The following is a 25,318-nucleotide window of genomic DNA, read 5'->3' on the forward strand; positions in this document are numbered from 1 at the left end:
CTTGAGACCAGCACCCACACTTGCGAGGATAACGACAGACACTGAGCCTTTTTCCAAAATGTTTTATGAGATTGGAGGGAACACACTGGGAGGGATCTTAAACCGTTCCTCCATACAGAATATTTCCAGATTCTTGATATCTTTGTCTGAGTTTATGTACTGCCCTCATCTATTCAAACCATAGGTTTTCAATAGGGTTCAAGTCCGGAGACTGAGATGGCCATTGCGAAATATTGATTTTGTGGTCAATTAAACAATTTCTTTGTGGATTTTGATGTATGCCAAAAACATGACAATGATAGGCTGAATACATTTTATTCAAATGGTAAAACAAGGTTATATTACCTGAAGTTCACACCAAGCGACTTCTACCCAGGTGTCTGTGTCCAGACCTTTGTAAACAGTCTTGAAAGACCCTCTCCCGAGTTCAGTATCGAACTTGAGAAACCGGCCCCCGGGTGAGGTGGACACGGCTTTCATCTCGTTCTCATCCTCGTTTTCATCACTCCCAGCTTTCCCAGTGGTATCAGGCGACGGTTCAGCTGCATCATCTGGTTTGGGGTCGGCCACGCTCCTCTCCTTCTCCTCATCCGCGCTCACGCTTTCAGTTGCGCTGTCCTTCTGCCCCACTTGGCTCTCGGTGCTCGAGCTCTCCTGGACCTGGAAAGCCACGCGTGGTCCAATCGCGGGGGTTCGGGTTCGGTCCACGATGGTGCGCAGGTGGACGCTGAGCACTGGAGTGCTGTTACCGCATTCTGGCGCGTCCAACGCTTGGTCGTCCGCGTCCGAAAACCACAAACTTCTGCGAATGAACCTCTGGCGGACGAGTCCCCGGTAGTCCGATAAGGGAAACGCGCTCTGGTCGCTTGCCCCACGCAGCACTGCCGTTTCAATGTTGACATTCCGCTGTCCACCGTTCTCATAGATAAGCCTATTGTCATTGATGTCAGAGTCTAAATTGGGCACCGAGGAGAATGTGGATCCAAGTGGCGGGTCCGAGCCCGAGTCGTCCCCGGAATCCATCCCCGGGAAATGTTTAGACACTTACCGGTGACATTCAGAGACGACTACTATTATTGTCCTTCCCCAGCGGCGAGGGAGTGCATACCTTCAACGTTCGCCTGTACTGACGCAGATACGAAGCTATACTATCCCTAAAATAATAATCTCACTTGAGATATCTGGCATATTTATAAAATACCAATTGATTACAAACTCTTATAACAGGTGCAATGGTGCCACTGCTTGATTTAATGCGGCTCAGCTTATGACAAATCCAGCCAGCCAGCCAATTGAAATGTTGCATTAATAAATTACAATGTAATTCATTCCTATTTTATGCAGTTTATTGCAACATTGCTTTCTTAACTGATCAAATTGGTTACAGTTTAGAAGCAGAACTCGTGGTAGGTAGAAATGCTACAATAAACACTCACGGATAGTTGTCGTGCCAGGATAGTTCCGTCTCTCTCTAATCCCTCAAAAGAACCATGTAAATGTCAGGTGCGCAGCTGTGACCGCTATAATCTTAGGCTAGCCGATCCCGTAGCTGGTTATTGAGTATTCATTACAGTTTTTTCTTGGTTTAAAAGCAGAATGAAGTCAGGGACGGCATCGTCCCCATCGCATCACTCCGTTAACTATTCGCCTCCGCTGGGGAGAAGTTCTGTTCAGCAGTGTCAGGGAGCGGAATAGAAGCGATCAGATTGTTTGCTCACTGCGGCACGGTATTCTCCCAGTGTGGATGACGTGCTCAGAGCATTTTACCGTTCGTTCGGGCTGTATTTCTGCGGTGTCTCTCTCAAATTACACTTTCCATTGCAAGGAGACAATTCAATTTAAAGACACACATCCACGCCCTTAGCAACAACACATATCCGATAAATGCACACGTTTTTATGCGGTAGCTTTCAGCCTCCGTGACAGGGGTTGTTATGGACCGACCACCACTCTCTGTATCCTCCCATCCTATGCATGACGCTGACTTCCCCTATTCTCGGCAGAAACCTGCAAATTATAGCCAATATGTGATCATTATAGAATAATTGCCTATTATTTTATATTCTACTGAATTTAACTCAACTAGAATATAATCGAATGTAATATAATTAAAAATCATGCAAATGACATTACATTTACATTTAAGTCATTTAGCAATACTGCATCTAAATCTTTTAAGGGGCATCTAAATCTTTTAAGGGGGGGGGGGTGAGAAGGTGACCACTGATTAGAAATAGCTGTCAAGCCCTGGCCTTAGTTATCTTTATTCTCTATTATTTTGGTTAGGCCAGGGTGTGACATGGGTGATTTATGTGTTTTCTTGTCTAGGGTTTTTTGTAGATTTATGGGCTTGTGTTCTTTCAGGTGTCTAGGTAAGTCTATGGTTGCCTGGATTGGTTTTCAATCAGAGGCAGGTGTTTATCGTTGTCTCTGATTGGGAGCCATATTTAGACAGCCATATTCTTTGGGTATTTTGTGGGTAATTGTTTCCTGTCTTTGTGTTTTCTGCACCAGTTAGGGCTGTTTTGGTTTCACGTTTATTGTTTTGTAGTTAGTTCATGTGTTTTGTAGTTAGTTCATGTTAAGTGTCTCTTATTAAAGAACCATGAACTATATGTAACAGAATAACTTTACGTCCGTCCACTCGCCCATACCCGGGCGCGAACCAGGGACCCTCTGCACACATCGACAACAGTCACCCTCGAAGCATCGTTACCTCATCGCTCCACAAAAGCCACGGCCCTTGCAGAGCAAGGGGAACTACTACTTCAAGGTCTCAGAGCAAGTGACGTAACCGATTGAAACGTTATTTAGCGCACACCGCTAACTAAGCTAGCCGTTTCACATCCGTTACATATAACCATGCTGCGTTTTGGTCCGCCTCTACTTTCCAGTGTCATGCCTTGGTCTTAATATTTTGTGTTTTCTTTATTTATTTGGTCAGGCGATGGTGTGGCATGGGTTATTGTGGTGTGTTTTTTGTCTTGGGGTTTTGTGGGGTGTCTAATTAGTCTATGGCTGCCTGAGGCGGTTCTCAGAGTCAGGTGATTATCGCTGTCTCTGATTGGGAGCCATATTTAGGCAGCCATATTCTGTGAGTGTTTCGTGGATGATTGTTTTTGTGTTTGCACCAGATAGGGCTGTTTCAGTTTTCGTTATTTCATTTAGTTTATTTTGTAGTTTCTGTCTGTTTAGTTTTCTTTCATTAAAATCTATCATGAATCATTATCACGCTGCATTTTGGTCCGATCCTTATTCTACCTCTTCATCAGAGGTGGAGATAGAAGAACGCCATTACGCCCAGGAAGAAAGCCGTGACAATAGCTTGTTCTTGATGGGCGAACATATATATTGTATTCATTTTAGATAAATTCAACAGAATATAATATAACAACAGAATAGATTGGAATGAAATAGAATAGTCTGCTAATTATAGCCTTAAAGTGTTCAGTGATGAGTAATTCCCAATGGGCAAACACTAGTCATTTCAATTAAATTACATTGAACCAACGTGGAATAGACGTTGAAACGACGTCTGTGCCCAGTGGGATGTATGTTCTTGATAGGCTATAATATATATTTCATTCAGTTAAGTACAGTTATTCCGTTATTATTTCTTATTGGCACCAATCTGTTGGATTTAAACATGACGAGTGCTATTTTTGCCCGTGCAGAGTGTTCCACGTGTATGGAGAGTTACAGTGCATTCGGAAAGTGTTCAGACCCGTTCACCTTTTCCTAATTTTGTTCACCTTTTCCTAATTTTGTTTTTCTCATGAATCTACACACAATACCCGATAATGACAAAGAAATAACTTCTTTTAAAAAATGATTGCAAATCTATTAAAATTAAGACAGAAACACCTTATTTACACAAGTATTCACACCCTTTGCTATGAGACTCGAAATTGAGCTGGGGTGCATCCTGTTTCCATTGATCATCCTTGAGATGTTTCTACAATTGGAGTCCACCTGTGGTAAATTCAATTGATTTGGAGAGGCACACACCTGTCTATATAAGGTGCCACAGTTGACAGTGCATGTCAGCAAAAATCAAGGCATGAGGTTGAAGGAATTGTCTGTAGCGCTCTGAGACAGGATTGTGTCGAGGCACAGATCTGGGGAAGGGAATCAAAACATTTCTGCAGCATTGAAGTTCCCCAAGAACACAGTGCCTCCATCATTCTTAAATGGAAGAAGTTTGGAACCACCAAGACTCTTCCTAGAGCTGGCCGCCCAGCCAAACTGAGTAATAGGGGGAGAAGGGCCTTGGTCAGGGAGGCGACCAAGAACCTGATGGTCACTCTGACAGAGCTCCAGAGTTCCTCTGTGGATATGGGAGAACTTTCCAGAAGGACAACCATCTCTGCAGCACTCCACCGATCAGGCCTTTATGGTAGAGTGGCCAGACGGAAACCACATGACAGCCCATTTGGAGTTTGCCAAAAGGCAACTAAATGATTCTCAGAACACGAGAAACAAGATTCTCTTGCCTGATGAAACCTGAATGCCAGCGGAAACCTGGCACCATCGTTACGGTATAGCATGGTGGTTGCAGCATCATGCTGTTGGGATGTTTTTCAGTGGCAGGGACTGGGAGACTAGTCAGGATCAAGGGAATGATGAACGGAGCAAAGTATAGAGATATCCTTGATAAAAACCTGCTTCAGCATGCTCAGGACCTCAGACTGGGTCGAAGGTTCACCTTTCCACAGGACAACGACCCTAAGCAAAGACAACACAGAAGTGACTTCAGGACAAGTCTCTGATTTTCCTTGAGTGACCCAGCCAGAGCCCGGACTTGTACCCGATCTAACATCTGAGACCTGAAAATACTGTGCAGCAACACTCTCCTTCCAACCTGAGGAAGCTTTAGAGGATCTGCAGAGAAGAATTTGAGAAACTCCCCAAATTGAGGTGTGCCAAGCTTGTAGCCAAAGGTGCTTCAACAAAGTACTGAGTAAAGGGTCTGAATAGTTATGTATATTTAATATTAACGTTTTTATTTTTAATACATTTGCTAAAATGTCTTGCTTTGTCATTATGGGTTATTGTGTGTAGATTGATGAAAGAAAAAACGATTGAACCATTTTTAGAATAAGGCTGTAACATAACAAAATATGTAAAAAGTGAAGCGGTCTGAATACTCTCCAAATGCACTGTATACTGCTGCTAGTAGTGTGCCTCTGAAAATATATACTGAAGATGTGCGCAAGATGGCACCTTCAGCATTGGAAAGTAAAGTATTATTCTGACGCATTCTGCAACCGTTACGTTATTCAAATGATGTTGAAATGGTGTTTGGGAATATTTTTCACCAAAGGCTATACATACCAGGCTTAGCCCAAAGTTAGAATCAGAGACCATTTAAATGATCAGATCAACGGTATTTACAATATTCATGAAAACCCTATATAGTATTTTAGATTTTGTGAAACTCTGTGGAATCCCTTGTGTTTCGCCCAAGTGAAAGGGGCATTCCTGAATTATCAAAACATGCAAATTCAGAGGCTTCTTTCAGTTTCTCTAGACCCCAGTGTAGAAACGCCCCTTGGGAAGCCCTGTAGTCAGTCCTCCACTTCTTCCCGTTTAGGCGTTTTTCACACAGGGACCGACCCGGCGGCCACTGGCAGAGACACAACGACACGGACTCCCACAACACATTTAGGATTTTAACCCGCTTTAGTGTAAATTAAATATTTAAGAGGCAAATATGGCAACCGAAAACATGGAAATGAACGGAGATGCAGACAGAGAGCACGGAGGAGAGGTAAGATAGGCTACGATGCAAGAAGCTGTGAGTCCGCAGTCTGCAACAGAGACCAGCCCCAATCTACGTAAAAATGTTTGGTTTTTTTTCTCAGAAAAACGGCCATAACCTATGCCGCAGTTTACTGCATCTTGTTTACATTGTAACCTAACAGTTATAGTTTACCATATAGGATACTATGTAACTATTTCTCGCTACGCGGATGTTAATCGGTAGTTATTAACATCTCACATTCTGTGCTGCAACTTTTCTTTGTGGGGCTTCAACAGGACTATACTAAATTAAGCACCAGTCTCGTCTGAATGTTTGCAAACCCAATACAATATACTTACTCGTAGTCTATAATGTGCATATTAGCATAGTTTTTGAGTATAGTTTGCGCGTAATGATTACGTAGTATGCTCGTGAAAATTAAATTCCGCAGAAATACAACACGCGCCTGTTGTCATGGGGATTATGCTCGGAACAGTGGATATTTTATGAGATTGGGACCGTAGGCAATGGGCCTGTTGGTGGCCATCAGCATCGACCAAAGGCACATAGATGTATTTTGTAACGTAAATAAAAGGTCTATACGGATAATTAAATGCCACACATTAAATGTTAAATACAGACAGAACCATATCATTCAGAATTGTGTGTATTTTATGGGAGGGTGCTTTAACCCTTTTGACTATATAGCATACACAACCCTTGATCACGTTTTAGGCCTTTTTCGAAGACCATTGTCACTAACCTTTGAACTAGTTCAGGTTTTCTATTACAGCTAATTAAGTAATCAGTTATAGTCCAAAACCCACCTGTTGAGGATTAAGTGTGAGATCATAGCCATGCTCCTGATTTAGACTACCTACACGAGGAGAATCCCTTTATCGACTATCCTTCAAATATTATGTCATGAAAAGTATCAGAGAACTTTATCTACCAAACGATTGATCCAACAATGTTTGGTAGCTAAAAGATGGCAATCAACCAAACTGTGTTGCATTAAAAATACATTACACAATTAGAAAGTAGGGGGAAGTGGTGACTTCCCACATTCATAGCAGGTTATCCAGGGGCCATGCTTGTGAATAGGTGACATATATTAAGGGGAAAGCCACATCATTTTGTTACTAACCTAGAGTAAACACCTGTTACACCACAACAATAGGTAAAAACAATGTCAAAGGCCAAAGGAAAGCAAGTAGAATTCCCCACAAGTCCCCATTGATGTATGTTGAGGTGACAGCTCTGAGTGTTCAGTGCTATGTGGTTGTTAGTATTTGTGTAATATGGCACAGAAAACAAACATTCCTTTGGGCAAAGGTAAACATCCTTCCCTACCAAGCAGTTTAAGTTTAGGCCTACTCAATGTCTGCGTCCGAAATGGCCCCCTTGCCTATTCTCTATATACTGTAATGCACTAGCTACCAGAGACCTGGTCAAAAGTAGTGCACTATATAGGAAATAGGGTGCCATTTCAGACCCATTTAGGGTTTACATTATTATGCAGGACACATTCAAATCACTCAGTATTGATTTGTCTTGTTGGTGTTCTGCCGAAAACAAAATAGTTTTACGTAGCCTCAGAGACCATGTATGCTTAGCGGTCTAATTATCTGTTTGGTTGGCAGACCAGAGTTGTCTGCAACTCTGTCATTCTCCTCAGTGGTTTATTCAAGGTTGTCTGTTGTGCGTGTTGTAGAAAACACTGCAGTTCTAATTTAAAAAATACCCTCTTTGAAGAACATATTTTGAAAGTCCAACATCCCAAGTTAATCACAATGCATTGAGCAACATAAAGGAGGTGTCCAGTCTTCACCTGCTCTGCTCTGTGAGCAAAGTGGCATAATGGCCTGGGATTCCGGAAATGATTGACATTTGACCAGTACTGTAGGTAATGGACTAGGAAACACTGTTACCACCGATAAATCCACTATAATTGAGAATTTCAATAAGCATTTCTCTACGGCTGGCCAAGCTTTCCACCTGGCTACCCCTAACTGCCCGGCACCCTCCACAGCAACCCGCCAAAGCCCACAGCATTTCTCCTTCACCAAAATCCAGATAGCTGATGTTCTGAAAGAGCTGCAAAATCTGGACCCTTACAAATCAGCGGGGCTAGACGATCTGGACTCTCTCTTTCTAAAAATTATCTGCCGAAATTGTTGCAACCCCTATTACTAGCCTGTTCAACCTATTTTTCATATCGTCTGAGATTCCCAAAGATTGGAAAGCTGACACGGTCATCTCCCTCTTCAAAGGGGGTGACACTCTAGACCCAAACTGCTACAGACCTATATCTATCCTACCCTATCTTTCTAAGGTCTTCGAAATCCAAGTTAACAAACAGATTACCGACCATAACGAATCCCACCATACCTTCTCCGCTATGCAATCTGGTTTCAGAGCTGGTCATGGGTGCACCTCAGCCACGCTCAAGGTCCTAAACGACATCATAACCGCCATCGATAAGAGACCGAATTCATCGACCTGGCCAAGGCTTTCGACTCTGTCAATCACCACATTCTTATTGGCAGACTCAACAGCCTTGGTTTCTCAAATGATTGCTTCGCCTGGTTTACCAACTACTTCTCTGATAGAGTTCAGTGTGTCAAATTGGAGGGCCTGTTGTCCGGACCTCTGGCAGTCTCTATGGGGGTGCCACAGGGTTCAATTCTCGGCCGACTCTCTTCTCTGTATACATCAATGATGTCGCTCTTGCTGCTGGTGATTGTCTGATCCACCTCTACGCAGACGACACCATTCTGTATACTTCTGGCCTCTCTTCGGACACTGTGTTAACTAACCTCCAGACGAGCTTCAATGCCATACAACTCTCCTTCCGTGGCCTCCAACTGCTCTTAAATGCAAGTAAAACTAAATGCATGCTAGTCAATCGATCACTGCCCGCACCTGCCCACCCGTCCAGCAGCATTACTCTGGACGGCTCTGACTTCGAATACGTGGGCAACTACAAATACCTAGGTGTCTGGTTAGACTGTAAACTCTCCTTCCAGACTCACATTAAGCATCTCCAATCCAAAATTAAATCTAGAATTGGTTTCCTATATCGCAACAAAGCATCCTTCACTCATGCTGCCAAACATACCCTCGTAAAACTGACCATCCTACCGATCCATCGACTTCGACGATGTCATCTATAAAATAGCCTCCAACACTACTCAACAAATTGGATGCAGTCTATTATAGTGCCATCCGTTTTGTCACCAAAGCCCCATACACTACAAACCACTGCAACCTATACGCTCTCGTTGGTTGGCCCTCGCTTCATACTCGTCGCCAAACCCACTGGCTACAGGTTATCTACAAGTCTCTGCTAGGTAAAGCCCCGTCTTATCTCAGCTCACTGATCACCATAGCAGCACCCACTCGTAGCACGCAGGTATATCTCACGGGTCACTGGTCTCACTGGTCACCCCCAAAGCCAATTCCTACTTTGGTCGCCTTTCCTTCCAGTTCTCTGCTGCCAATGACTGGAACGATCTGCAAAAATCACTGAAGCTGGAGACTCATATCTCCCTCACTAGCATTAAGCAACAGCTGACAGAGCAGCTCACAGATCACTCCACCTGTACATAGCCCATCTGCAAATAGCCCATCCAACTACCTCATCCCCATACTGTATTTATTTATTTATCTTGCTCCTTTGCACCGCAGTATCTCTACTTGCACATTCATCTTCTGCACATCTACAATTCCAGTGTTTAATTGCTACATTGTAATTACTTCGCCACCATGGCTTAGTTATTGCCTTACCTCCCTTATCCTACCTCATTTGCACTCACTTTATATATACTTTTTTTTCTACTGTATTATTGACTGTATGTTTTGTTTATTCCATGTGTTACTCTGTGTTGTGCTATGTGTCGAATTGCCATGCTTTATCTTGGCCAGGTCACAGTTGCAAATGAGAACTTGTTCTCAACTAGCCTACCTGGCTAAATAAAGATGAAAAAAAAAGATGACTATGTTACTTAGAAAAGTCCTGATCAAACTCAATGGAAAACAACTGTGCAATCATCGAGCTCTGTTAGAGTTTCTTGTTTTACCCATCGGTGTTGATCTTAAACCTGTGGATTATACTAATTGTTGAGTTTTGTTCATATAGAAGCAACGTGAAGAGCCCACACATGAATCTCACAGTAAAACAACAACAGTTGTTCAGTTGATGTACTACCAGTGTATGAACAAGGAAGGCAGAGGATGTGAAGGAAAAAGGAGAGCTGAGAAGGGCTCCCATCTCTTACATGAGCAACAACATTGACTGGTCAGCAGTGTCTGTTCAGACCCACAATGATCTGTTTGTTACTCAACAATCATGCTTAAGAAAAGTGTCTGGCATCACCAGAATACGTAATACAGTACACGTACTGTATCTCAGCCTGTTATAACACTCTGGACATAAGCAGCAGAGGTAAGTCCCTCCTTGGCCCAAGAGAGGGAGAGGGACAGATAACCAGATACTGAGAACAAGGCCATGAGAAGGTTCCCTCATTAAGTATTTCTAGAACATTGTTACATTTTGAATACAGCAGTATAGGAATCTAGGACAGAGAGATGGGCAACAAGATTGAGTGAGAAAAATGTCACCCAAAAACTGGGCCAGAGAAAGGGAGTGAAAGTCAGAGAATGGAATGAATGAAAGACAAAGAAAGATCAGTGCAGGAATTTGAGGGTTATAAGTCAGTGAAGGAAAGCAGGCTGTTTCTCAGAGAGAAGTAACTGTCCAACCATTGCCAGCCTCGGTCACAAGGACAACTTTTTCCTCTGTGGGCTGTAAGTGTTTTTAGAGGTGGTGAGAGGCATGTGGGCTTCTCTGTTTTACATTGCCAACCTGGGCACAAGGCTCTCCTTGTTTTTTGGATGGTCAGGCTGGACGGTTCCACCCAAAATAAACACTCTGTCCTCAACCCACAAAGACACCTGGGTAATGTTTGGTTTAGGAATCCCACTTTGTCAATGATGTAACAATTTAACTTCATATTTTCCAACCCGCTCTACTGCAGGGTGGTAAAGTAGAGAAGAGGCCTTCCTCCACAGGGTGAACTGTTTTCTCCTGGTTTACAGTTTCAGTATCTACATCCTGGTTGGCAAGAAACTGAAGAGAAGACATAGCACATGATCTCTTGACCTCTCTTCCTTTCTATCAGTTCTCTGTGCACGGTGCGCAGTCACCATGGACCAAGGGCATGGTCACACTTCCTGTTAAAATAGTCCCACAACACTTTCATTTCCCACAAATCCACAGCAGAGTCATTGTAGGAATCCCCAAAATGTCCACATACTTCCATTAAAACTTTATCCTAAATAAGCTGAAGGTCAGTATGACATAGTAAAAAGTTAATTGAGGACATTAACTCATCATAGTGTTCATATAATGTAGCATAGCACCAGCATCTTATATAATAATAATAATATAACTAACAGTGTGCTCTCCTACAGGTTCACTTACAATTGTAACCAGACAGTGATGTACCTGAGTTAAGTCCATAGACATGTGGATAGATAGACATATGGCTAGATATATGTTATGTTTATACTGAACATAATTGATGTCGTTGTCTAGTCTATGTTGTACTAATGTTAGTCTCTCTGTATTCATGTTAGCTTCCACACCTTAGGGGCAGGAATCACAGGGCGACGAGGGGTGCTCTGAACATGAACCACTACGCCAATAAGAAAAGTGCAGCAGAGAGCATGCTGGACGTGGCATTACTCATGGCCAACGCCTCTCAGCTGAAGGCTGTCCTGGAGCAGGGCCCAGGTTTCACCTTCTACAAACCTCTCATCACCCTCATCTCCATCTCCCTCATCCTGCAGGTCACAGTCGGCATCCTGCTCATCTTCATCGGTGGGTCTCAATTCTATTCTATTCAACTTTATTAATCCCCCCCAGGGGTAAATGAAGAAAGTAATCGACACTCTGTCTGGCTCTGGTGCTAACCAGCAACTGTTTGCTTCCCAATAATATTGCCTTTCTACTGAAGAGTGAAGTCATTCAATTACTTCCCACAAATTTAAAAGCATTAGATTGGTGGAGGCATGAGCTAAGAGTTTCCACTATATTTCTTATCCCAGTCATTCCATTTTTTCTTTCAAATCAGTGAAGGGCAGTGCACACTTTGGGAGGGAGGAGAGATATTTGGGATGTAGCCATAGATTGATGAGGCGTGGGGCCAGGAGCGTAGAAATATAATGAATAGAACGGGTTTGGAACCTCTTATCCTGACAATTGTACTGGTAAACTCCTGGGTTGCCTGGTATTGTGATGCAATCATTTCCATGGTAATATAGCATGTTAATTCAAATTATGATGTGGCTCATGCAATGGAATGTATTTTTGTAATGTCAGTTGAGTTGATTCAACAAATCACAGCACTGATTGATGGGTACACTTCCTGCTTTGCTCTTATTGGTACACTCAAAATGGCTGCAGGTCCACCCATTATGCCATCATTGACTTGAATGGGGATGCCCATTCTATTCATTTTATTTCTGTGGCCAAGAGTTTATCCTGACCATGTGACCCGACCCCCATATGACATGGTCAGGGAAAACTCCTGACATTAATGATGAGACATGAAAACTTGGATTATGGTACTATTGTTCCTCCTCAGCTCCAGGAACAGATCAACTCCCTGACCCTACTTTATGATTGAATCCCAACAAATATTATGGGCTCTATCAACGTGTTCCATGGCTTAATACAGTGTGCGTTTGTCCCAAGTTTTGTAGGTTATTGGCGGTCTTTGTGTTGTCATCAACTCCAGTTTGGCTGTGGGCACGGAATATTCACTTCCTGGTCCAATGTGGATTGATACAACAGTTTATTAATAGCATAGGCTACAATATCGAGTAATACAATAGTTTTAAAAAACCCGGTGTTAAGAGAGGTGCGGGGGGCTACCTTAATCGACGTCATCTGCGCCAGGGTAGGAGTTGTTGCTGGGGGCTAACTGCCTTGCTCAAGGAGCAAACAGCAGATTTTTCCACCTTGCCAGCTCAGGGATTCAAACCAGCAACCTTTCGGTTACTGGCCCAATACTCTTAACCGCTAGGCTACATGCCTGGATACTTGAACAAGCAAAATGAAGAATGCAAGCAGGCATATGTGCAATGTTTTAGGATGTGCAGTAAATTTTAAATTCAAGACTCTCTGACTAACAGACCATTTAAACACCTTTTATGGATAGGCTACTGTGAAAAGCCAGGATAAAAAAGGCACAACACTTTGCTGTTGAACCAGTCTTAGTAGCTTAGGCCTAGGGTAAGGGTGGACTATGGAGAGCTCGGTATGAAACAGGAAACAAACAAAAAACTGTTTGTTTTTTAAAACAACAACAATATTTCTAAATAGGATGGGGTCAGAAGCATGACATCATAAAATGCTTCTCTAGTTCCATGGCACTGTGTGCACATGTAGGCCTAAATGTCTTTAGGTATAACATTTGCACGTCTATACAAGATACTAGGCTCCTGTCAATTTTATTGTTGCCTATGTGCGAGGCATTTAATCGGACGAGAGGCGGTCTTTGAAAATAGGGATGGACAGCCTACTTGAACAAGCAAAATGAAGTATGCAGGTATGTGAATTGTGAATAATGAAAAAGCATGAGGGAAAATAACAAAGTATTTCAAAGCACTCTCGGTAGACCATTTAAAACCCTGTTATTCATACGCTACTTGGCTAATGACCAGGATAAAAAGACCCATCTATGCGATGCTGCTAAACGAGCCTTGATTAAGGGGGGGGGGGGTAGGCTATGCTTGGTTTTTTAATCAAATTAAATGAAATAGGGGAAACCAATCTTTAAAAAAAAAAATTATATGTATGAGATTTACCTGCACAAAAGGCACTCTCTCTTCTATGGGCATTGTGTGTCATGGCTGAGCTTCCGCTCCCAAAATCCATGCTATCATCAACTGTGTTACCATTAAGACCTGCGTTTTGTGGGTCTTTAACTTCCCACTAGCGCTGCATGAAATTGTCACTTTTGCACTTGTTTTTAAAGACACAACTCAAATATTGCCACCCCTCGCACTTCAGCGCAAACGGGCTGATGTTAGACAGGTAAGTTGCCAAACCTAGAACCTAGAAAATGCCAGTGTGCCAGATTTTACATGACGAAATTGCAAACTAACATGCTTTTTGACCTAGTGCCTCAACGGCAGACAAAAATAGAGCCATATGTGTGTCTGTCGGCCTGAGATTGTCTCTCTCAGCAAACACAATATTATCTGTGTACTGAGTGAAGCCTGGTCTATCACACCCCTGGCCATAATATCCTAATGTCCCCTGCCAGGGGCTCCCATTGTGTGTGTGGGAGAGTTCAGGAATGAGACCATTGGGTGTTGTGTTTCTCCTCTGAGCTGGTTCAAATTAGGATTACTCAGCTTAATGTCCTGAGGGGTAATTGCTAATGTTACAGGAGTTGTGTGTCTGCACTGAGAGCATTTGAAAAATGCTAAACTAAACTGGGCCCTAACTAACTCTCACCTCAATCTCCACAACATATTAGCCATCTCCAGTGAGGAATATAATGAATGTCCTAGATAATAATTCACCTGAGTGTAGGAAATGTCAGAGGCTGTATCTTCATATCAGATGGTTCAATAATGATTAGTAAGACAATGCTGAATAAATGATGGTTAAAAAGCCAGGCGGGCCACCATGTGGTAGAGCTGAGTTCACTTGTCCAATCTTGTCTACTTGTCCAATTTTGTCTATGCCCTCAGTGATTACTTCAAAGGGAGAGGGGAAGAATGCACTTTTAAGGAATTCAAACAGTGCCCCCAGTCTTAGAAGCAACACTTGAAAACACTGGCATAGCTCCCTCTGTTGGTTGGATTGAGGACATGCTTGGAGACAGTAATTTAATCCTCAACATATTTTGGTGTCTCTCTCTTGTTCTGTAGTAAAGTGGAACGTGAACGATGAGAGCATGCACTTCAAGCTGAACATTATGGAGAATGTCACCACAGCACTCGTCTTCATCATTGTTGTAGTCAATGTCTTCATCACAGCATTTGGCGTCCAGAAGCCCAACACCAACTCCTAACTGCCCTCACTCCTTACCCATGGTCATCAGCTAGTACACAGGTAAAGGCATTATACTAGTGTTATATGTACAATACGCACATACTTTGGTAGTGTTTGGTAATCATACATGTATGAGAGTTGCATGTCAAATTCAGGTTACATGAGCTTTATAAATACACTACATGACCAAAAGTATGTGGACAGCGGCTAGTCGAACATCTCATTCCAAAATCATGGGCATTAATATGGAGTTGGTCCCCCTTTACTGGTATAACAGCTTCCACTCTTCTGGGAGGCTTTCCACTAGATGAGGGAACTTTGCAGTGGGACTTGCTTCCATTTAGCCATAAGAGCATTAGTGAGGTTGGGCAGTTAGGCCTGGCATGCAGTCGGCATTCCAATTCATCCCAAATGTGTTCAATGGAGTTGAGGTCAGTGCTATGTGCAGGGCAGTTAGGTTCTTCCACACAGATCTCAGCAAACCATTTCTGTATGGACGTCACTTTGTGCCGTGGGGCATTGTCATGCTGAAACAGGAATGAGGCTTCATCAAACTGTTGCCACAAAGTTGGAAGCACAGAATCGTCTAGAATGTCATTTTATGCTGTAGCGTTAAGATTTCCCTTCACTGGAACTAAGGAGCCCGAACCATGAAAAACAGCCACAGACCATTATTATTCCTCCACCCAACTTTACAGTTGGCACTATGCATTGGGGCAGGAAGCATTCTCCTGGCATCCACTAAACCCAGACTCGTCCGTTGGACTGCCAGATGGTGAAGCGTGATTCATCACTCCAAAGAACGCATTTCCACTGCTCCAGAGTCTAATGGCGACGAGCTTAACACCACTCCAGCCGACGCTTGGCATTACGCATGGTGATCTTAGGCTTGTGTGCGGCTGCTCGGCCATAGAAACCCATTTCATGAAGCTCCTGACAAACAGTTGCTGACGTTGCTACCAGAGGCAATTTGGAACTCAGTAAATCAAATCAAATTTTATTTGTCACAGTGTTGAGTGTTGCAACCAAGGACAGACGATTTTTACACTCAACGCGTAAGTGGCCTACCACTTAGCAACTGAGCCGTTGTTGCTCCTAAACGTTTCCACTTCACAATAACAGCACTTACAGTTGACCGAGGCAGCTATAGCAGGGTAGAAATTTTACAAACTGACTTGTTGGAAAGGTGGCATCTTATGAAGGTGCTACATTGAAAATCACTGAGCTCTTCAGTAAGGCCATTCTACTGCCAGTGTTTGTCTGTGGAGATTGCATGACTGTGTGCTCGACATTTTACAACTATCAGCAATGTGTGGCTGAAATAGCCGAATCCACTAATTTGAAGCAGTGTCTACATACTTTTGTGTATATGTAGGTAGGCCTACTGTTACAGTACTGCCACACATAGGTGAATCTTATATTAAATGTTTGATATTGGAATTACCTACCATACCTGCAAAGCTGTACTAACCCAATTACTGCTACTTTACAGGCCAGAGAATTTCAGTGATCCAGTCTTCCATAGGCCTCAAGCCATCAGGTTCTCTGTTACGTCAAAGACAATGGATAGATCAACTCTACAGGACTCACACTGGCCTTTCATATCCACAGCCAGTCAACATTTCAGAGGCAATTACAAACTCAAGAGTTGACCATCTTTGTCTTTGGCTTTCCATATTAATTTCTCAGGATCTCAGTCAGATTCTCAGTTGCATTATCAAGATCAGAATTTGTCTTCCCCTGGTCATTTACCCTACTTCATGATGTTACGTCACACACTTCATCAGTTGCTATTTACATGCTGTGAGAACATTACATTGTTCAAATGACCAATGACGTTCCTTTATTGTCTTTTCAAATATCAAATCAAATGTATTTATATAGCCCTTCGTACATCAGCTGATATCTCAAAGTGCTGTACAGAAACCCAGCCTAAAACCCCAAACAGCAAGCAATGCAGGTGTTGAAGCACGTTGGCTAGGAAAAACTCCATAGAAAGGCCAAAACCTAGGAAGAAACCTAGAGAGGAACCAGGCTATGAGGGGTGGCCAGTCCTCTTCTGGCTGTGCTGGGTGGAGATTATAACAGAACATGGCCAAGATGTTCAAATGTTCATAAATGACCAGCATGGTCAAATAATAGGTCTGGGACAGGTAGCACGTCCGGTGAACAGGTCAGGATTCCATAGCCGCAGGCAGAACAGTTGAAACTGGAGCAGCAGCACGGCCAGGTGGACTGGGGACAGCAAGGAGTCATCATTCCAGGTAGTCCTGAGGCATGGTCCTAGGGCTCAGGTCCTCAGAGAGAGAGAAAGAAAGAATTAGAGAGAGTATACTTAAATTCACACAGGACACCAGATAAGACAGGAGAAGTACTCCAGATATAACAAACTGACCCCAGCCCCCCGACACAAAACTACTGCAGCATAAATACTGGAGGCTGAGACAGGAGGGGTCAGGAGACACTGTGGCCCAATCTGATGATACCCCCGGACAGGGCCAAACAGGAAGGATATAACTCCATCCACTTTGCCAAAGCACAACCCCCACACCACTGGAGGGATATCTTCAACCACCAACTTACCATCCTGAGACAAGGCCGAGTATAGGCCACAAAGATCTCCGCAAACGGCACAACCCAAGGGGGGGCGCCAACAGACAGGAAGATCACATCAGTGACTCAACCCACTCAAGTGACGCACCCCTCCTAGGGACGGCATGAAAGAGCACCAGTAAGCCAGTGACTCAGCTCCTGTAATAGTAGGGTTAGAGGCAAAGAATCCCAGTGGAAAGAGGGGAACCGGCCAGGCAGAGACAGCAAGGGCGGTTCGTTGCTCCAGAGCCTTCCCGTTCACCCTCACACTCCTGGGCCAGACTACACTCAATGATATGACCCACTGAAGAGATGAGTCTTCAGTAAAAACTTAAAGGTTGAGACCGAGTTTGCGTCTCTCACATGGGTAGGCAGACCATTCCATAAAAATAGAGCTCTATAGGAGAAAGCCCTACCTCCAGCTGTTTGCTTAGAAATTCTCAGGACAATTAGGAGGCCTGTGTCTTTTGACCGTAGTGTACGTGTAGGTAAGTACGGCAGGATCAAATCAGAGAGATAGGTATGAGCAAGCCCATGTAATGCTTTGTAGGTTAGCCCTTGCCAATCAGCCCTTGCCATGACAGGAAGCCACTGTAGGGAGGCTAGCACTGGAGTAATATGATCCATTTGTTTTGGTTCTAGTCAGGATTCTAGCAGCCGTATATAGCACTAACTGAAGTTTATTTAGTGCTTTATCCGGGTAGCCGGAAAGTAGAGCATTGCAGTAGTCTAACCTAAAAGTAACAAAAGCATGGATTAATTTTTCTGCATCATTTTTGGACAATGTTTCTGATTTTTTCAATGTTTCGTAGATGGAAAAAAGCTGTCCTTGAAACAGTCTCGATATGTTCGTCAAAAGAGAGATCAGTGTCCAGAGTAACGCGAGGTCCTTCAGTTTTATTTGAGACGACTGTACAACCACCCATACGTAGAATGTATGCACACATGACTAAGTCGCTTTGGATAAAAGCGTCTGCTAAATGGCATATATTATCAAGATGAATTGTCAGATTCAACAGATCTCTTTGTTTCTTGGGACCTAGAACAAGCATCTCTGTTTTGTCCGAGTTTAAAAGTAGAACGTTTGCAGCCATCCACTTCCTTATGTCCGAAACACAGGCTTCTAGCGACGGCAATTTTGGGGCTTCACCATGTTTCATTGAAATGTAAAGCTGTGTGTCATCCGCATATCAGTGAAAGTTATATGATCTACAGGGTTATTTTATACATATCCCAGAGCCGCTGTCGTGGTGACTTTGTTCTAGAAATACTTGATGTACACACCCAGCTGCTGCGCACGCATGCAAGAGTCTTCATTCTACTTTTAGCTCTGTACAAAAACAAGTATTTCTATATTTTTACCACCCTAGCTAAAACCCAAAGCACAGCTGTCTTAACTGCTGTCGTTAATGCAGTAGAGGTTTGCAGATGTTTTTGGACTTCAGCTTATCTGGGTGTGCTGTAAACGCAGTGGTGAAAAGTACTTAATAAAAAAAATACTTTAAAGTAATACTTAAATCATTTTTTGGGGTATCTGTACATTACTATTTATATTTTTGACAACTTTTACTTCACTACAATCCTAAAGAAAATAATGTACTTTTTACTCCATACATTTTCCCTGACATCCAAAAGTACTCATTATATTTTGAATGCTTAGTAGGACAGAAAATGCTTTGACCACAGCCCCATGCTAAACATGTGTACATCATTGTACAGCAGAGGAGCGGATATAATCAGAGTCCTGTATGAGCCTGGGCCTACATATGTGTGTATGTATATATATATATATATATTCAGGCAGTACTGTACAGTTTAGTCATTAAGGGTTAAGAAATTCAAATAACTATCCCAAAATAACCAGGTTTAAGTTAGACTTTTGCAACCTAACAGTCAACAAACCTCAACTTGGTATCAGAGGGGACTGTGCATGCTGCCTTATATAATCTCAGATCTGTCAGATACAGTATGTATAGTTAGAATTTAAATGTGCATGTATATACACCACAGGATGCTGCTGAGGGGAGGACAGCTCATAATAATGGCCGGAATGGAGTGAATGAAATCATACATATTTGACACCATTCCAGTCATTCTGCTCCAGCCATTACCACAAGCCCTTCCTCCCCAATTAAGGTGCCAGCAATCTCCTGTCATATACAGTACAAAATATTAAAGGACACCTTCCTAATATTTATGGAGTTCTCTCCCCCCCCCACCCACATACATGTCTCAATTGTCTCAAGACTTTAAAATTATTCTTTAACCTGTCTCCTCCCTTCATCTACACTGATTGAAGTGACATCAATAGGGGATCATAGCTTTCACCTGGTCAGTCTGTCATGGAAAGAGCAGATGTTCATAATCTTTTGTACACTCAGTGTATATATGTGTTGGAAGTGTGTATGTCATGCCTCGTTTAGCCTTGACAGTATAATAGTTTTTCTATTTTTGTAAATGAAGGACCAAATCATTTAACCCCACTTAATATACATTGTTTTATGCACTATATGTAGTAGAACACTTTACTACTCTGAAATGAAGTTTGAATAAAATACAATTTGTTCAGATATTGTTTTTTTATTGTACATGCATGGAAAGGCCAATGAAGGCACTTGAGACTAAGACAGTCTGTGGGGAGACTCCTAACTTCCACTTTTAGACATAAAAAGAGTAGATATTACTGGTGTATCACAGCTCTGTCTACACATGGATTATATCTGGTAGGTTACATGTGTATTTAACATGATGTTCCCTACTATAAAACAGTATAAGAATATAATCTACTTCCCCCATTAACAATATTGACCTTAAAAAAACTAAACATAATTACAGCAAGTTAGTGAACAAAGGCTTCATGCATGTGTAAGACAAAACATAAGACATGTTGTTTAGAGAAGGCTTTGAAAATTCTTAACATTTGAGAAAAGTGAGAAATAGACTCCGAGGTGAAACAACACAGTTGAGACCTGAAATGTATCAATTTGTATTGTTTTTTTAGTGGGCATAATAAAAAAGAACCCTTTAAAAAACAGTGACTTAGTACTATTTTCACTCAAAAAATATTTCAAGATGGAATCCGCAGTAGGGGAAACAGCGCTACTGTCCGCCACACCGCCATTGTTTTGTTGGCGAACCGGAGGTAAGGAGCCTCACAACAAAATAAAAATGCAGAATATATTCTGCTGTTCTATTACACGTCCAATGATGTCAGAGAGTAAAAACGGTGTTTGCTGTTTACAGTAACCTCTTTGTTGTGGCAAACGGACATAGCAGTTTCACCATGAAGGATTCCAGCTTTAAACATCAGGAGATAATCACTATAACGTGATAGTTCTAGTGAACATATTGCAATCTCTCTGATATCGGTAGGTCACACATTCATTAAACTGTGCCTAGATATACAAACATAGTGGACCTGGATTATGTGGTGGACATTTAGCCCAAGCCAAACACTGGGTGTATATTATAACATTGTTATTACATTTGTGTTTCTCATAATCTCCCTGACAGAGACATTATCACAAAACAAATAGCAATACATTTAGTGCTTGGTTGGTTTTTTCTTGAACAAATCATCATCTTATAAATACACCAAATAAATGTATGTTTTCTAATGTCAATCCCCTGAGTATACTGAGCAGTACAACACATACCCTGGAAAAGGTTCCGTATTTAAAGTAAGCCTGGTCTCTGGGTATTCTGTACAAACCCCTACATGTCTACTGTGTCCACGCCACACAAATTAAGATGAATGCAGACATAATCTCTGATGCTATTCAGTAACAGAGGCTTACATTTAGTGTAATAATAGTTGCTTTCACCAGAGAAGAGGCATGTCTATAACTAACCATAATTAGGACAATGAAAGTCCATAAAAACAGCTGTATGAAAAATAGTCAGCGAAAGTAAGATCCGTAAACCCAAAAGATAGATATATATATATATATATATATAGTATTTACAGAGTTGTAAAAAAACAATGACTTAAGGGCTTTAAGGCCCTACTGAGACGAATCGAATAGAGCCCAACCAAGCTGTACTAACTGTAGTTGCTGTAACTAGCAGAGTTTGGTTCAGGCTGGCACAGTAGTGTGAAAAGGGTGTAGTGTAGTGTGGATGTCCTGAAGCACCTCTGGAGTGTGTTCTGATGTGTTGGTGGTGTTGGAGACACACCCACTACTTCCTGATGGGGTCTTCAGTGTACCATATGAGAACCTCTCGGGCTCGTCGACCCAATCCAAGAGCAGCCATGCCAAGAGCCCTGCTGCCCCTTGTTACTTTGGCCTCTGCAGGACAACACATGGACGGTTCAACTTTGTTTTGTTCCCCAACAAATAATCATGATAGCATTGACAACTTCAACCTAATGAAAACTGAATAGGTGTAAAAGCACAAAACCAATGAAAAAGCTTGCCCTGTCAGATATGAGATGCAAACACTAGAGCATTTTAAATTACATAAAAAGACACTTTTTAAAATCGGTGATGTTATTGTTTTCATCTTTTGTGTTTTATGTTATTTTTCTCATTCTTTTCACTGCTTCTTCCTTGTTTGTTTCATTGTAAAGTGTCATCCGATTGCACTTTAAATAAAGTTTGATTTGTCATAACATGAAGATGCAATATTATGCTTGACTTTTCTTTTTTTAAGTCTACAGGAGTACAGACGAGCTGTAAAAAATGTATGATTTCTGGTGTTCCTAATGGTCTGTTTTCTTTGGAAAAGAAAAAAAAAATTTACTCACCGCCATAGTAATGTAGTAGAGCCACCCCAACTGCAACACTGAAACAACTCAGGAAGAACATATGACCTGGAGAGGGAAGAGAGAGCAGAAGACAGTATGTGAGAAAGAGAGGTATGTACCGTAAAGGGCATGTGTGTTTACAGTACATGTGTTGGTAAGTGACAGAGTGTGCACTTTCTGTGAGTATAGCTTACCTCTGTCGTTTAGCACATATCTCTGCTGAGTGGGTGAGGCTGCAGTCGTGAACAGGTCTATAGAATCTGGTAAAGAGATTGCAAAATGTCAGCGATAATGTCATCCTCACTCAATCAAATTTTATTTGTCACATGTGCCGAATACAACACGTGTAGACTTTACAGTGAAATGCTTACTTACAAGCCCTTAAACAACAATGCACAGTTAATAAAAATAAGTGTTAAGAGAGTATTTACTAAAATAAACTGGAGTAAAAAAAGGTATTTTGGTGTGAATAATAATGAGAGCAAATGTCAGATCTCCAGTGACTGATTGACAGTCGGAGAGACTAACCTCTGAGGCGGAGACGTGTGGGTAGGCTGAAGTACACCTCTTCCACATGCAGGTGAAGTGCCCGGTAGAACTCCCGGCAGGCCTCTTCACCTTTCCCATGCAGGTGAGCCAGGAGCTCTGCCAGTCGGACGCAGGTGGGCACATCAAGGTCCCTAAACTGGATCATCAAATCATATTCAGCATTCCAGGAATTCAGAAACACATTTTCTGTGAACGCTAGCCTATTACTCAATTTTAACATTGTGTTACAGTCTGTCTGGCGCTGGTCTGACAATTAAACAAGTAGTCATTCTCAGACTCTTAGTACCAGTGGAAGTTACCACTACCCTGGGTCCAAATTATTTTACTGGGGAGCAAGACTCACTTTGGTGGCCTCCTTGTCTGTGAGGATCTGCGGGTAGATCCTGTTGAGCTGCAGGATGACCTTATCCACTAGTTCTGTGTCCAGACGACGGTCTGCCCTAAGGAACCGACTGTCCTCCAGCAGCTGGTCATGGAAGCTGTCTGACAGTCACATTGGAATGAATCACAACATGAAAATTATAATAATAAAATGGGAAGACATGAGGATCACACAGTTCATATTTGGGCAAGGATATGGAATGATTGACTCCCTAAATGAGGATATGGGATATACAGTATAAACAAACTAGGACAGTGAAATCTCAAAAGTCAAAGTTTGAAGAGGCATTTACAGCAGAATGAAATCTAGTTACATTTTTTACATTTGGAACGTTTTGACAGAATAGGTAGACTATGCCAGGTCGACATTGATTGTCTGGACATGGCTTGTCCTAAAATAGCCAAGTACACGTAGTGACTCAAGGGTGAAATGTTAGTTAAATGCCTTGTAATAGCCTCGCTGGCTGCTCTCGGGCACATGATTTTCTTCGGTAGCCTATACTTGCCTCTTAAGAAAATGTGTTGAATTCAGCTCAGTCTGTGTGTGTCTAATGCTAGTAATGTACAGTATCTTTTTGTGTTAGAATGTGTACACGGGTAGGGTACAGCAACTTGTGATATCATGTTACATTAGTTCAAAGGCAGGCGCGAGGTTGTAGCCTACACCAGACACAATGTTGCTTAATCTGCCGGGAACACTACACGTTGTAAAGGGTTAGGCTACCAAGTGTTAGCACGATAGCAAACGTTGGAAGTGCCATGTCATTGCCATTCAAAACTCTCGAAAAGACAAGGAAGAAGCTGTCCACTTGTTGACAACCATGCTCTCCCGCCCAGACTGGTTACGTTACGTTCAAGCACAATATCATGTGGGTAAGTGTAAATGATACAATTAATTTTAAAAACATATCCATGGCATAAAAACAGAAAATACACTAGTACTATATTATAAGAAGTCTCCGCCAAACCTCCCATTGTGGAGTCGCTTCTGTTCTTTGTTAGGACCCTCCCTCGAGATCATCAACCCGTTGTTCACTAGTTACCACAGCCACGAAGTCATAATTATGGCTAAACCCGCGTATTTCTACAAATTATCTTCTTAAAATCTGGTTTTAAACCTAACCTTAAACACACTGCTAACATTATATTCAACCCTAAACATAAATTAGGGCGAATTTTCCCGCCATACATTTTACGATGACCTTCATTAGCCAACTTTGTGGCTGGGGTAACTAGTGACAACCCATCAATCAAACACAACTGCAGGGAGTGGCTATTATAACTTCCCCGGAAATGCCCAATACCACGTATCCATGACTAAATGTATCAAAGGTACACATTGAATATAAAGTAGCCTAACTTTCGGTTATTTCAGTGAGATTTAACATCCATAATGCGGGATATGTAAAAAAGTTGTAAGTGCCATGAAAATGTGTTATGATTTGATCTCGTTTGATTTACAGTAAGGCCCAATATCACGCATTTTAGGATTAAGCTATTATGGCTATATTTGTATTGACTAATGCATGTTGGAAAACTTCCTAAATTAATACACAGGTCATTTTACAGGGACACATTGAATGACTGAAGCATAAATATGATTAGATAGTGAAGATACTGTAGAATAGATCAATAAATACACACATTCACATTTGTTGTTGTTGTTTTGGCTCTGTACTCCAACACTTTGGATTTGAAAATATACAATGACTATGAGGTTAAAGTGCTTTAATTTGAGGGAATTTTCACCCATACTTTGTTGGACCAAAAGTATTAGTACAAATTCACTTGTGTGTATAAAATTAGTAAAAAGTTAAGTTTTTTGTCCCATATTCATAACGCACAATGATTACACCAAGCTTGTGACTGGTGGATGCATTTGCTGTTTGTTTTGGTTGTGTTTCAGATCATTTGGTGCAAAAATGAATGGTAAATAATGTATTGTAATTTTGGAGTCACTTATATTGTAAATAAGAATATAATATGTTTCTAAACACTCCTACATTAATATGGATGCTTCCATAATTACAGATAATCCTGAATAAATGGTGAATAATGATGAATGAGAAAGTTACAAAGGCATAAATATCATACCCCCTCAAAATTCTAACCTCACACTATTGTAATGGTGAGAGGTTAGCATGTCTTGGGGGTTTGATATTTATGTGTCTGTAACTTTCTCACTCATCATTATTCACAGGATTATCTGTGCTATGAATATGGGACCAAATAA

General features: G+C 41.9%; 3 protein-coding genes across 4 annotated transcripts in view; 1 reads left to right on the top strand and 2 right to left on the bottom strand.

Annotated features, from left to right (window-relative positions):
* The window catches only part of LOC124028075 (serine/threonine-protein kinase WNK2-like), a 59,431-nt gene extending 57,488 nt beyond the window's left edge, over window positions 1–1,943 (bottom strand). For both annotated transcript variants that reach the window (XM_046340237.1, XM_046340240.1), the window contains exon 1: window positions 346–1,943. In XM_046340237.1, the coding sequence (XP_046196193.1) occupies window positions 346–1,023 (678 nt within the window). In that variant the 5' untranslated portion in view covers window positions 1,024–1,943. The remainder of the gene's footprint in view (window positions 1–345) is intronic.
* A 3,613-nt stretch (window positions 1,944–5,556) lies between these two features.
* On the top strand, window positions 5,557–16,793 carry LOC124018901 (ninjurin-1-like). Its single transcript, XM_046334226.1, has 4 exons — window positions 5,557–5,770; window positions 11,384–11,627; window positions 14,693–14,876; window positions 16,309–16,793. The coding sequence occupies exons 1-3, from the start codon at window positions 5,714–5,716 to the stop codon at window positions 14,833–14,835; spliced, it is 444 nt and encodes a 147-aa protein (XP_046190182.1). The 5' UTR covers window positions 5,557–5,713; the 3' UTR covers window positions 14,836–14,876; window positions 16,309–16,793.
* Window positions 16,794–19,968: 3,175 nt separating this feature from the next.
* Window positions 19,969–25,167, bottom strand: LOC124028113 (caspase recruitment domain-containing protein 19-like). Its single transcript, XM_046340263.1, has 6 exons — window positions 24,054–25,167; window positions 23,048–23,187; window positions 22,684–22,840; window positions 22,350–22,415; window positions 22,156–22,221; window positions 19,969–21,697 (listed from the first exon to the last, which is right to left on the bottom strand). Exons 1-6 carry the CDS (start codon window positions 24,058–24,060, stop codon window positions 21,588–21,590), a joined length of 546 nt encoding a protein of 181 aa, XP_046196219.1. The 5' UTR covers window positions 24,061–25,167; the 3' UTR covers window positions 19,969–21,587.
* Between the last annotated feature and the right edge of the window lie 151 nt (window positions 25,168–25,318).

The sequence above is a fragment of the Oncorhynchus gorbuscha genome, linkage group LG03, assembly GCF_021184085.1.
Source record: "Oncorhynchus gorbuscha isolate QuinsamMale2020 ecotype Even-year linkage group LG03, OgorEven_v1.0, whole genome shotgun sequence".
NCBI classification, from domain to species: domain Eukaryota; kingdom Metazoa; phylum Chordata; class Actinopteri; order Salmoniformes; family Salmonidae; genus Oncorhynchus; species Oncorhynchus gorbuscha.

Excerpts from the sequence above, each read along its gene's own strand:
- LOC124018901 (XM_046334226.1), top strand. The coding sequence starts at position 5,714 with ATGGCAACCGAAAACATGGAAATGAACGGAGATGCAGACAGAGAGCAC. Across the intron at positions 5,771-11,383 it reads ACAGAGAGCACGGAGGAGAG|CTTCCACACCTTAGGGGCAG; the intron begins GTAAGATAGGCT and ends TATTCATGTTAG. Across the intron at positions 11,628-14,692 it reads CATCCTGCTCATCTTCATCG|TAAAGTGGAACGTGAACGAT; the intron begins GTGGGTCTCAAT and ends CTTGTTCTGTAG.
- LOC124028113 (XM_046340263.1), bottom strand. Across the intron at positions 22,841-23,047 it reads CAGACAAGGAGGCCACCAAA|TTTAGGGACCTTGATGTGCC; the intron begins GTGAGTCTTGCT and ends TTGATGATCCAG. Across the intron at positions 22,416-22,683 it reads CACACGTCTCCGCCTCAGAG|ATTCTATAGACCTGTTCACG; the intron begins GTTAGTCTCTCC and ends TCTCTTTACCAG.